This window comes from Protopterus annectens, chromosome 11.part0, assembly GCF_019279795.1.
Source record: "Protopterus annectens isolate FY-2018-M chromosome 11.part0, PAN1.0, whole genome shotgun sequence".
NCBI classification, from domain to species: domain Eukaryota; kingdom Metazoa; phylum Chordata; order Ceratodontiformes; family Protopteridae; genus Protopterus; species Protopterus annectens.
The window spans coordinates 532,190,165-532,204,763 of record NC_056745.1 but is presented as its reverse complement, the minus strand read 5'-3'; the positions used below and the strand labels follow the sequence as shown (position 1 = coordinate 532,204,763).

The 14,599-nt window shown below is 41.5% G+C and overlaps 1 protein-coding gene across 1 annotated transcript in view; it reads left to right on the top strand.

Moving 5' to 3' along the window:
- Positions 1–14,599, top strand: part of XPOT (exportin for tRNA) — a 3,393,313-nt gene that overhangs the window by 2,681,018 nt on the left and 697,696 nt on the right. The window contains exons 20-21 of the mRNA XM_044088045.1: positions 1,054–1,170; positions 1,410–1,525. Coding sequence (XP_043943980.1) covers positions 1,054–1,170; positions 1,410–1,525 — 233 coding nt within the window. The remainder of the gene's footprint in view (positions 1–1,053; positions 1,171–1,409; positions 1,526–14,599) is intronic.

The following is a 14,599-nucleotide window of genomic DNA, read 5'->3' as shown; positions in this document are numbered from 1 at the left end:
TAGAGACATGTGTGAATGGGAGTACCTTCGTTGAAGGTTGTGCGTCAGAGCTGGTAACTCGGCACGTAAAAATCTACTGCCAGTCATTAGCGGACCGGAGGTCCGCTGTGGCAACCCCTAACCGGGAAAAGCCGAAAGACACAACAAGATTGGGTAATCATCATCCTTCTTTCCTTCCATGGAGCAAGATATCTGCAGCTAGCTTTGACTGTCTTACTGATTTTCTTTATAAAGACTTGTTTCATCTTTAAGGCTTGCATGACTGAAGAGCATTTGCTGCATCTTTCTTTGTTCATCTGAGATTGCCTTTACTTTTTGACATACATTGTTTTCTTATCTTTTTAATGGGTAAGCAAAGGAGTTCAGAAGCACTGTTTAAACGTTTCTATAGATTTGAATGCTTTCAGCATTGTAGATGATCATTTTTATCATGCCACTTATAATTGTGATAATTGAGGAAACATTTCACATGAATGAACTGTTGCTTTCATGCTCAACTGTTTTAGCTACTGGAAACTGAGTGTCTTTACATTTTTCCAGGTCATGTTTACCTCCATGCCTGCTAAGCGTCAAGCCATCCCTAATCAGACTCTGTCCAGTAAGACCGATATACCCAGTGCCATGCGGAGGCTGTAGGCATCATGGTGAGCTGTCATACAGATAGCTCTAATGGTTGCTTGTGTCTATACGGGTGTCCCAGCAGCTGAGGATGTTTTTCTAGCTTTACCTTACCCTTGGTGGAGATATTGAGCACCTGTTTGACTGCAGGGAGCTGCATGTGGTTTATCCCACAGGCATGTGCTTTCCTTCACTCAGTGCATCAAGGATTACTACCATCATCAGCTTATTAAGCCACAACCAATGTGCTCCCCTGCACTGGCACTTCACTTAAGGGAGTCACCTTTATGGCTTTTTATCTCTCTGTTACTGGTACAATCTTAATTGCTTATTTCTCAGTATTGCTGATATGACTCTTAGTTTGATTACATTTTACATTCTGTAGTAAACAAGTACAACAAGAATCCACTTTTATTATTTTGTTCTGATAAACAGGTTCAGAAAATGTGGAGCAAGTGGTATTCACTGTTATTCAAGGAGCTGTTGAATTTCCAGACCCAATTGCACAGAAAACTTGCTTTATAATACTTTCCAAACTCGTAGAACTTTGGGGTAAGAATCTGTTCATTGTTTATGCATGCACTCACACACACACACACACACACACACACACACACACACATGAATGTGTATGTGTGTGTGTGTGTGTGTATATATATATATATATATATATAAAGTAGATATATGCATGTGTGTGTGGAGATGTATCTGAAATAATTAAAGTATACTGCTCTTTATCGCAGCATAAGTAGTAATGCTTAGCTCTTAATCTGCTTTTATTTTTTTTAAAGGTGTTAAGGATGGACTAGTTGGCTTTATCGATTTCATCTACAAACGTATTGTTCCTGCTTGCTTCTTGGCACCAATGAAGCCAACATTTGATTTATCTGATGCTCAAACAGTTCTGGTATGTATTCATAGACAAAAAATATATGCTTTGCTAAGGATCAGTTTTCCTCATTTTAGTATAGTGTGAGGGGTATCATCTTAGAAGTTGTTGCATTAGCCCTTGCATTTGTAGAGATTTTCCTCCCAGGATTCCACTGAAAAGGGGCACTCTTCCTAGTTGGATAATCCCAGTCAACAAATGGAAATAAATAAAAGTAGTAAGATAGCTAGTAAAATTGTTTGCATTTTTAAATAGCCATCCTACTGCAGAAAGGGGCAGGTTATTTATACCTCTTTCAAAATGCAAGGAATAACATCATGCATCTGGGTACTATGTGATGATTTATCTTTCAAGATTTTATTTCGGGTAGCAGTTAGTGCTTCATTTGCACTAACAGGGTATATTCCATGTTGTCTGAATTGTATGCTGACACTAGGAGCAAGAATATCTTTTATGGGTCAGCTTTTTCATGTTATCATAACTGACAGGTATTTAAAATTCTTTGGTCTACAACTCACTCATAACAGTACTTTAAAGCAGGTTGAAACCAGGAAATGCAATACCTCACTGCCTTATTTCCTTGCCTTTAATTGCTCATAAATTGCATATTCAAACTTGACATTAGAAACCAGACTTCACACAATTCCATTTAATCATAGTCTGTGTACTCTATCCAGGTAGAAGTACTAGGAGCATCTTGCCCACAAAACTGACAGATAAGTGAATGACAGATGGTGTACATAGTGTATGCTTGATATATCTCAAAGTGAAATGAGTGAGGCACTAGGTGCTGTTCACTTCATTTGCAAACTGAGCACAGCTGATCAACATTACGGTGTTGAATGGTAGTGGTGTATTGGTGTAGGCTGGGGGGGGGGTACATGAGAGCTGGACTGTGTGTAGCACAAGAACTGACAGCACACTTGTCGCTTGAGAGGTGGTGATATGCAGTCACTTAGACATACATTGTTGCAAAGACTGTGTCATACATGTACAGAATATGCTTAGTGTTCTGGAAGGTTGTTATAAAGAGTGGAACTGGGGAATTTAAATTTCAGATTCAAATTTATCGAAGTGTTTGAAAAATAGGGCTATTTCTTTAATAAACAATTTTAAAACACTAGAGGTAAATAGTCACAGGCGTAAAACATAAAAGTCACTGAAATCAAAGTTAAAGTTCTGAATTCAAATGCTGAATGAGAAAGGTGAGTTGTAAGTGACCTCTTAAAACTTACCAGCATGGAAGGCTCTTATAGCTACTGAGAAGACTCCAAAGGCTTTTTTGCCTTATAGCAAAAAGTACTCTTACCTGAGCTATCCAAATTTAGTTAAAATTTCTTGACTCCAGAGATGAGAGACCTTAAACATCTTGGTAGGTTGTGTGGGGCAAGGAACTCTCTTGGATGGGGAGACCAACTTCATATATGGCTAAGGAAACCAGCGTTTAAACTTTAAAGGTTAATGTTGATTTCATTGGCAGGCACTGCAGGTTTAACAGAACTGTGTTGTGTGTGGGCAGTAGGCTATGCTAGTAAGTAACTGAGCTGTGGAATTCACCAGCTGTAACTAATCCAGGTCAGTGTGTTTTGGTATCCTGCACCAGCTGACACTGATGCATTTCAGTGTCTGGCTCTAGGTAAAGGGAATTGCATAACGCAGATGGGTCCTGTGGTAGGAGTAAAATGCTTTGCATGCAATGTTTTGCAAATGGAAAGATGATGTGTCTGATAGCAGAAGATACCTGGTCCCTCACTGTCAATCTGTTGAAACCACACCGAGCTTCCTCATCTTTTCAAAAGACTGTCTCTTTCACCATATACCACACAGGGGGAGGGGGATGAAACTGGACAGTCTGATTGTCTAGTGACAGGGATAATCATGGCCACCACCATGGAGATGTTAAGTCTCAGATGAGTATTGTTTTCTCTTTTTGGATGCATTTCAAGTCCTTGCCTAAAGATGTTGCAGCAGAGAAATTGTCCTAAGGAAACAAGTAATAAAGTTAATCATCACCTGTGTATAACATCATCTACAACATCAAACAGCCCCCTTTTCCCCCCATTTCCTACACGAGGTTGAAGTGTCATGTCAACTGTCACCATCTCTCTTGTTTCAGTGTCACTGTCACTGTCATACCTTCTTGAACAGTCATGTCTGACTGTGAAAGGTCTTCTGACAATACAGTCCATTCATTTATTTCCTGAAAGAGGAACCTCTTGCCTTCTTCTTGTCTTCTTCACCAGATTATGCTCTACTTTCCTACACATGGGCCTGAATCACCACACACTGTTCTTTTTGAACTTCTCTGCAATTGCAGCTACTTGGGCTTTTGCTCTGATGTCCTCATTTCTTCATCTGTCCCACAATATGCATCCCACCACCATTTTCAGGTACTTAATCTCCATTACTTCTAGTTCCCTCAACTGCTGTGCCTTCACTGCCCGGGTTTCTGTACCAAGTAGTTTTACTAGTCTCACCCCTGTTTTATACACCTTACTGTTCAACTTCTTTGACATTCTTTTATCACAAACCACTCCCTGACACTGTGCCATTGGGATGCAGCCCCTCTGATTCTTGCTTTGACAACCTCATTCAGACTTGTTTTCTCCTCAGCCATACCTCCCAGATACTTGAAGCTGTCACTAGTTCTCCTCAACCACACCTCCCAGATTTGAAGTGGTTAACCTGTTCCAGTGTTTTTCTTCCATCTAAATTCTCATCTTCTTTTGATTTCCCCCACTTGCTGCCATTACAACTGTCTTATCTGTCCTTGTTTCATCCCTTATGCCTTCAGTTTTACATTCCACTCCCCTGTCATTTTCTGAAGTTCTTGTTCAGAGACTGTCTGTATTGCAGTATCATCTGCGTAAAGCAAATTTGTTGACTTGTCACCGCCACCTTGTTTTCCAACGTAGTCCATCACCAGAGAGTGGGCCTGAGCTGAACACTAGTGCACACACATTTCCACTGGAAAACACCCTCTCCGGGTCTGAATGATGATGCGTCACTGGGTCTGCATATACAGCTTGCAATTATTCCAAAGTTTTTGGGGTTTCAAACCATGACAAGAATGCCCAAATCACCTTTCTTGTGACAGCGTTGTTTCTTTTCTCCAAATCTAGGAATACCTAGTTGGCCTCATCACTAGATTCTTCTCAACTTCTTATCTCACTGCAAACATTAGGATGAGTGTACTGCATCATGATGAATCCGAACTGCTCATCTTCCATCTTACTTTTTACTACTGTTTGTACAACAGTGGTAATATAAGCCTCTGCTGTAATGATCTCATCTCGTGGAAACATGTATATGGAAAACAGAGAACCCTAAATTGTTCCCTGTGGCAATAGAGGTGAGACAAAAACTGCATGCAGAATGAATGCCACAAACTGCCCATTAAGTATGCCTGATGCCAAGAAGGTTTGGAAGCAAACCATTTCAGGATATTACTTGAAGTCTCACAGCAAATTTGTATGTGTTGTGTTTAGAATTTTTAGTCCATCATTATCAAGTACTGAAAAGAGATCAAGGGGGACTAGAGTGGAATAGCAACATTTATCCCTAGCCATGAGCATCTCAGTCCTGTGTGTGATCAAAAGCTATACTGCAGCGAATCATATACTTAATACTATTGTAAAACTGAATCAAGAGGCAAATATACTACTTTTCCCTGAACCCATGCAATAAAGCAAAGGGATTTGGAAGTGATTATGAAAGTTATCCTGATCAAAAGTAGACTTTTTAGCACAGGGGTCACTAAGCCTTCTTTCAAAAATTACTATACACCACTACACAAAGATGGTAAGACAGAGCACATCAGGGTAGGCAGGAGTCATCTTAGTTGGCCTTGGATTTAAGTTGTAGGTAGTAGGTCACATACTTGATAATATGGACACAGGATCACAGAAATATGTCATTTGAGGCTTGTACCAAATCCAGTAAAGAATCTGAGTCCAGACAATGCAGTCTTCCCCTGACCTTATCATGTTGTGCCACATTCCTCCAAAGAGAGGTGTATGTGTTAGGGCAGTGTAGCTTAAGTTTCTGAATTATACTGTGCTATTTACCCCATATCCATTCAGTCAGAAAGCTGTTGTGCTTAGAACCCAATGCAGTTAAAGACAGACTCACGTAAAATAAGTACAGTAAATACTATCTAATAAAAGTATAGTCATTTAAATAGGGGAGCTATGCTGGTCATTCTGGAAAAAAGTGACTAGACTCAGTAAAATAAGTACGTGTTAAGGGACTCCTTTAAAGCAGCCATTAAACAGATTGCCCCAAAACTTGTCAGAGCAATAAATTCCACGGGACCTTGGCCTGCAGTGTAATATAACAAATGGCTTAAGTTTCTAATTGCACAGTAATCAGCAGCTGTTCTCGCATCTGTAGAAACTGTTTAAATCACTCCACAAGGTTGTAAACACTGGAATGTCCTGCTTTTATTAACTTATTACATTTTGATAACCAGGTAAGTGGACTAGTTGCCAGACCTTTTTCAGGCATATTAACATTGTCGGTGTTGCAATAGCTAGCTCTGTCACCTTTACCTGTGGGTTATACTCCTATACTAGGTAGATGGAGTATATCACCCTTTGAATTAGATGTTAAACCAGTGCCCCATCTGCCCAAGTTTGTGGTAGCTCAGGTAGTTGTAAAAGATCCCATAGCACTTGTCAAAAGAGTAGGGGTCCTTTATTTTACACAATGTAAAAAACACACTATTTACTTATTTCCAAAAGTACATATTTACAAGCACAGTAGTACACACTTCTATTTTCTTTTTTTTTTTTACTGTTTATCATTTTTCTTATAACATCTACAATGCTGTTCTTCTGTAATTTCCTCCTCCTTCTTCTACAACCAAAATGTAATATGTCTGCCAAAATCCATTTTCCATTAAACAAAATTTCATTTAATCTTTTGTTCCAAATATATCATATTGCGTATAATAAATTCTTCTCATGTTCTTTGTTTTGTTATAATATCCATATACAATTCTTTTCACATCTATCATTAATATTATCAAAAAAAAAATATTTTCACAAATGTCCAGAGTTTTACCACTCTTATATTACAAAAAAAAAAATATATATATATATATATATATATATATATATATATATATATATATGCCCCCCCCCAAAAAAAAAAATAAAATAAACACACTTTTTCAACTTTTTCATATGGCAAGGTTCTCTTTTACTGGTAATGTATTTAATATCAGTCTCCATAAGAAATCCTGACACTGTTCTGTCTTTTTCCTTGCTTCTTTTGTTAAATTTTCTCCTGGATTTATATAATAATAATGTTTCATCACCTTATTATGCCATGTCTTTCTCTGTATCATCAACTTTTGTTTTCCATGTTAGTATTTGTCTAGATAATTTTTTATTTCTTCATTCACATATTCTTTTTCTCTGTTTCCTATTCTCATCACTTTCCAAAACTTTTTGTATTTAAACATTCTCACTATTAATTTCTCATTATCTTTCTTTACCCACTTTAATACTCTTCACAAGTTTAAAGAAGCAGAATAAACAACTGGATTTAGTAACCCTAACTTCCCTTCATCTTCACTGGTGTACATCACACCTCTTTTCACTGGGTTTAATCTTGAACCTTTGCAGTTGAAACTGCACAAATTCCTTTTCATATTTGACATATATGCTGTTTTTCCTATTAATACAAAATTCAGCAGATAAACCTTTTTTGTGAATGCTAATCTGTGTGTCCTCCACAGAAAACACATTTCTTTCATTTCTTGACTCAAACCCTCCCATTGAATCGTAATTACATAATGTTTGCCACATGTTATCCTTAGCAAAGATAACCTCATTCATTGAAAAATAACCCCCCCCCCCCCAATTTTCACCACATCATCCAAATATACCTCTCAACCTGGAAACATCACAAATTTGGACAAAGGCCCATGAAAAATAGGTACAAATCTGTATGCTGATTAACATAAAATTTGCATACATAATTATACAATTCCACCCGCTCCAACGGAATTGTGAGATACCGACTTTCAAATGCAAACTGAAGAACAGACAACTAAACTATGGCCACAGGTACAGAGTACTCTGGAGAATGTACACATCTGTGTTGTTACTGAGACTTGGTTTAAAGCCACAGCTGTGCCTATCTATTGCAAGGTGGAGCTTCACAAACTTCTGATGGCAGCACAGATCAAGAATACATATGCTCAGTGTATGCATGTATTCACTTGTTAAGCCCAGTGGGAACAAATGCCCCTTTTCGGAGGTGTTCCAAGAGCTTTGTCTTGACTAGGTAACACATTCGGAAACATTCCATTTACATACACTGACTGTGCTACATTTTATGTAAACTTTTGTAAATCATCATTTTCTTTCGGCTGTTCCGGTTAGGGGTCGTCACAGCAGTTCACCTGATGTTCTTCATCTCACATTGCTGCAGTCATAACTTGTGGGTAGTCCGCTGTCCTCGGTCGGCCCGAATACCAAAGTATTAGGCTGGCATCGGTCTTGGTCGCTCAGATCTGACATCAGTACGCCTAGGTATTAAAGCGCATGACCGACGTCATATCCCCAGTCTTTCTTGCCGCATGGTCCGAAGCAGAAGCAGCGTTTGCAAGTGCCGTTCGGCGTCCTGAAATTTTCATATTCTGAGTTTCAGACCGAATCCAAGTTAGCTAAGTACCCCGTTGGGGAATATTTTTGTCTTTTCTTGCCTCAGTTAAATCCGGATGTCAGAAAAAGTGAATAATTGTATTTCTTGTGGGAAACAGATACCTCATAGGGATTACCACTCTCTTTGTATTGCTTGCTTGGGGCCTGAGCACTACGTAGTCGGGTGTCGCTTTTGTGCTAAATTTAATAAGCGCACCATTAAACGTAGGTTAGATTGTGCTAGGCTTGTCTTCGGTAAGCGGTGTAATTACAATATGCCATCGGATCCTCCGACGCCCGCTACCGCTAAGAAGCGTAAGGAGAAATCGTTAAAATCCAAGCAGGATGAGTCGTCCGTTCCGGACGCCGGTTCTTTAGAAACCACGGTGGAATCTGTGGATCCAGCCGAGGTTTCAGTTGAGTCTCAGGGGGAACCTTTAATTTTGCAGGATGTGGCCTCTCAGGAGTCGGGTCAGGCTGAGGGGGGCCTCTCAGGTTGCTGTAATCCCTTCTTTACATAAGGTGGTTAGGCCTTCTCCCTCTGTCTCTAAGGTACCTTCCAAGGCCAGGCCTGGTTTGTCTTCCTCTGGCGTCAGTCCTAGTTCTGCAGGTTCTGTACCTAAAAAACACATGCTTAAAATGGCAGAAGATTTGATTTCTTTGATCAGAGGTTCTATGACCCCTCCAGATAAGAGGCCTAGGGTGGAGCCAGAGGTGGAAGGATTGGAACATTCTTCAGATTACTCAGAGTCTTCGGCTGAAGACATTCAGGAATTTCTCCCCTATTCTGATTCAGACGCAGAAGATTCTAGTCCTTCTGCTTCCCCTCCAGAGGATTTTTCTTTTTCAGAAACCCTGCATTCTATGAGGGAACATTTTAAATGGGAAGGTCAGGATTTCTCAGATTCCCGAAAGAGGCTTAGGGAATTCTTATTTTTACCACAACATAGGCCCTTGGCTATACCTCCTGTTTTGGATGTTGTTCAGGATGTTTTCTCTGAGGCTTCCCTTAATCCGGACTCTTTGCCTCCTGCGCCAGTCAAGCCAGACAGGTATTACAGGGTGCCAGAGGCTCATAAATATTTGTATAAGAGCCCTAGGGCTGACCCAGAAACTATTAGCCAGGGACCTAAGGGTGTCAGGGCTTCTGTTGTAAAGAATCCAGTTCCTTTGGATAAAGACTCCAGAGCTTTGGATAGGTGGGGTAAAAAAGTGTATACCTCTTCCACTCTTGCAATGAGGGCTTTGAATTGCCAGTTTCATATGCTGAAGTACCAGAATTTTCTCCTTAGTCAGTTGAAATCTAAGGTAGATGCTTTAGCAGAGGGCTTAGAGTGTAAAGAATTACAGGATTTAGTTCATGCCTCTGATCAGGTGGATAAGCATTCTTTGCAGTGTGGTTTTGATGCTTTACAGGCCTCTTATAGGGTGGCTGCCACTGGATCAGTTATTCGTAGGCACGCCTGGCTTAAGGATCAGAACTTGTCAGAGCATGTTAAAGCTCGAATTTTGGATGCTCCCCTTCAGTCTGAAGTTTTGTTTGGTTCTCCTGTGGAGTCAGTCTTGAAGAAAATGGAAGACAAAGCTAAGTCTATGCAGACTGTTAAGGATTTTTTGCAGGTACAGCCCCCTAAGTTTAGCAGAAATTGGCCTACTAAGGGATGGGCTTACCCTTCTTCTGATTTACAGTCTAGAGGCAGATCTAGACGTGGTAGGGGCAGAGCTCATGCACAGGGTTCTTTTAGGCCTAGGACGTGGAGTTCCCCTGCACAGTCTACAGGTGAGGGCAGGGGCCAGTCCTTTCGTAAACAGACCCAATGACCTGCATCTTCAGCTGCCCGATCCTTCCTGTCTGGCAGCTCCTCTGGGAGGAAAGTTTGCACCTCACTCTTCAGGCAAGGTTTCTGCCAGGAGCACAGAACTCCTTAGCAGATGTTTTGAGCAGACAGATGGTGGATCCCCACGAATGGAAATTGGGTCCTCATGTATTTCAACAGTTGACAGTGCTTTGGGGGACTCCAAACATAGATCTGTTCGCTTCTCCACTAAATTTCCAGCTGCCAAAGTTTTGCACAAAGCTGTTTCATCCAAAAGCTTGGAAAGTGGATGCTCTATCATTCAGTTGGAAAAATCTTCATGTCTATGCTTTTCCTCCTCTATCTCTCCTTCCCAGGGTGCTCTTGAAGGTCAGACAGGACAAGCCCTCCATGATTCTAATAGCTCCAGATTGGCCACGTCAGCACTGGTACCCTCTGCTGAGGAGTTTAGTACGGGAGCCTCCTTGGCCTTTGCCACCAATTCCACACCTTTTGTCCCAGGCAGGCAATCATTTTCTAAACGTCAGGATACAGTCTCTGCATCTGACAGCTTGGCATATTCTGTTTTAGACTCTGGAGGGTCGCAGCTTCATCAACAAGTTTTGGATGTTATTTTGGAGGCCAGACGGCCTAGTACAAGGAAAGTTTATGCTGATAAATGGAGGAGATTTTTCATTTGGAGCCAAGCAAAGAGCTTGGATGTTTCAGTTCCTAATTTGAGTGTTTCTCTTCAGTATCTTACAGAATTACTAGACAAAGGTTTGTCTTTCTCCTCTGTGAAAGTTCATGCTGCAGCCATTTCTGCTCACTATGACTGTAACCCACCATTATTCTCTCATCCTTTATTTAAGCAGTTTCTTAGAGGGGCAAAGAACATAAGACCCCCACGTAGAGCTCCTACTCCTTCCTGGGATCTCAGTTTTGTGTTGGAGAAACTCACTTTACCTCCTTTTGAACCTGCAGCTACATCTGAGTTGAAGTTTTTGTCTTGGAAGACTGCTTTTTTGTTGGCCATTACGTCTGCTAGAAGGGTATCTGAATTACAGGCTCTAATGGCAGTTGAGCCTTTCCTGATTTTTCATAAGGATAGGGTATCTCTACGTACTAACCCTACTTTTATGCCTAAAGTTGTTTCAAATGTGGCCTTGAACCAATCTATTCATTTGCCTACATTTTATGCTGATCCCCAAAATAAAGGGGACAAGATTTTGCACTCTTTGTATATTCACAGGCAGTTGCGTTACTATTTGAGCAGAACGAAAGGGTTCAGACAGTCTCAACAGTTGTTTGTTTCTTTTGCATTGGGATCTCAGGGGAGACCTGTTTCTAAACAAACTATTTCTAAGTGGATTGGCCATTGTATTGCTTTTTGTTATTCTCATCATGGTAAGGAGATTCCGGCTGGAATCAGACCTCATTCCACTAGAGCTACTGCCACTTCTACTGCTTTTTTAAGGGGTGTAGCTACTAAAGATATTTTAGAAGCAGCTACTTGGAGTTCAGTGCACACTTTTTCTAAACATTACCATCTCCCTCTTTACTCCAAATCTAGGGCTGGGTTTGCCACTGCAGTTTTACAGGGCATGTTAGCAGCTCCCAATGCTTTATAATTTTGCCAACCTCCCTTTACCTTTGGGATTCTACCCACAAGTTATGACTGCAGCAATGTGAGATGAAAAACATAGTACAGTTTTGTACCTACCATAAATGTAGATGTTCGAAGATCCACATTGCTGCAGTCCAATTTACCCTCCCTCCTTCCCCACTGTAGTTTGGGGTGGTTGTGTGTTTTGGGTTGTAACTATTGTTTGTTCATGGGTGGTTGGATGTTTCTCTGTTTTTTGGCTATGGCCTTTCTTTTTAGGGCCTTCTGACATCTGGGGCAAGAAAGACTGGGGATATGACGTCGGTCATGCGCTTTAATACCTAGGTGTACTGACGTCAGATCTGAGCGACCATGACCGACGCCAGCCTAATACTTTGGTATTCGGGCCGACCGAGGACAGCGGACTACCCACAAGTTATGACTGCAGCAATGTGGATCTTCGAACATCTACATTTATGGTAGGTACAAAACTGTACTTTTCCATTTCTTCCTGTCCTCTGCATCTTGCTCTGTCACACCAGCCACCTGCATGTCCTCTCTCACCACATCCATAAACCTTATCTTAGGCCTTCCTCTTTTCCTGTTACCTGGTAGCTTCATCCTCAGCATCTTTTTCCCAATATACTCAGAATGCCTCCTCAGCACGTCCAAACCAACGTAATTGTGCCTCTCTGGCTTTGTCTCCAAACCTTCCAACCTGGGCTGGCCCTCTAATATACATATTCCTAATTCTGTCTCCAACCCATATAACAAAGCTGGTCTCACTACCCTCTTGTAGACCTTCCCTTTCACTCTTACAGGTACTCGTCTGTCACAAATCACTCCTGACACTCTTCTCCACACACTCCATCCTGCCTGTACTCTCTTCTTCACCTCTCTTCCACACTCACCATTACTCTGAACTATTGACCCCAAGTATTTAAACTCATCCACCTTTGCCACCTCTATTCCTTGCATCTTCACCATTCCTCCGTCCACCCTCTCATTCACACACATATGTTCAGTCTTAGTCCTGCTGACCTTCATTCCTCTTCTCTCTAGAGCATATCTCCATCTCTCCAGGTTCTCCTCCACCTGTTCCCTACTCTCACTACAGATCACAATGTCATCTGCACACATCATAGTCCATGGGGACTCCTGTCTGATCTTGTCTGTCAACCTGCCCGTCACCATTGCAAATAAGAAAGGGCTCAGAGCTGATCCTTGATGTAACCCCACCTCCACCTTAAACGCATCCGTTACTCCCACCGCAGACCTCACCGCTGTCACACTACCCTCGTACATGTCCTGTACCACTCTTACATACTTTTCTGACACTCCTGACTTCCTCATACAATATCACAACTCCTCTCTAGGCACCCTGTCATATGCTTTCTCTAAGTCTACAAAAACACAATGCAACTCCTTCCGACATTCTCTGTACTTCTCCATCAACACTCTCAGAGCAAAGATCGCATCTGTAGTGCTCTTTCCTGGCATGAAACCATACTGCTGATCACTAATCATGATGTCCCTTCTTAATCTTGCTTCCACTACTCTTTCCCATAACTTCATGCTGTGACTGATCAATTTAATCCCTCTGTAGTTACTACAGCTCTGCACATCACCCTTATTCTTAAAAATCGGTACCAAAACACTTTTTCTCCATTCCTCAGGCATCCTCTCACTTTCCAAGATTTCATTACACAATCTGGTTAAAAACTCCACTGCCATTTCACCTAAACACCTCCATGCTTCCACAGGTATGTCATCTGGGCCAACAGCCTTTCCATTCTTCATTCTCTTCATAGCTATCCTTACTTCCTCCTTGTTAATCCATTGTACTTCATGATTCACTACCCCTACATCATCCAACCTTCTCTCCCTCTCATTCTCTTCATTCATCAACCCCTCAAAGTACTCTTTCCATCTCCTCAACATACTCTCCTCGCTTGTGAGTATGTTTCCCTCATTATCCTTTATCACCTTTACCTGCTGCACATCTTTCCTAGCTCGGTCCCTCTGTCTAGCCAATCAGTACAGGTGCTTTTCTCCCTCCTTAGTGTCCAACCTTTCTTACAACTCTTCGTATGCCTTATCCTTAGCCTTCGCCACCTCTCTCTTTGCCATGCATCTCATCTCCTTATACTCCTGTCTACTTCCTTCATCTCTCTGACAATCCCACTTCTTCTTTGCCAACCTCTTTCTCCGTATACTCTCCTGTACTTCCTCGTTCCACCACCATGTCTCCTTGTCGTCCTTCCTCTGTCCAGATGTGATACCAAGCACCTTTCTAGCCATCTCCCTTACTAGCTCTGTTGTAGTTACCCAGCTATTTGGTAACTCTTCACTGCCACCCAGTACCTGCCTTAACTCATCCCTGAACTCCACCTCACAATTACCCTCTTTCAATTTCCACCATTTGATCCTTGGTGCTGCCCTCACACTCCTCCTTCTCTTCTTGATAACCAACGTCATCCTACAAACCACTATCCTATGCTGCCTAACTACACTTTCTCCGGTCACCACTTTACAGTGTCCAATCTCCTTCAAACTGGCCCTCCTACATAAGATAATAATCCACCTGTGTGCATCTTCCTCCACTCTTGTATGTCACCCTATGCTCTTCCCTCTCGTTAAAATACGTATTCACCACAGCCATGTCCATCCTTTTCGCAAAATCCACTACCATCTGACCTTCTGCATTCCTTTGTTTAACACCACACCTACCCATCACTTCCTCATCCCCTCTGTTCCCTTCACCAACATGCCCATTGAAATCTGCTCCAATCACCACTCTCTCACCCTTGGGTACAGTCATCGCCACTTCATCCAATTCACTCCAAAATGTTTCTTTCTCATCCATTGCACACCCAACTTGTGGAGCATACGCACTTACAACATTCATCATTACACCATCAATTTCCAGCTTCATAAACATCACTCTATCTGACACTCTTTTTACCTCCCAAACACTCTCAGCATACTGTTCCTTCAGAATAACTCCTACGCCATTTCTCCTCCCATCCACACCATG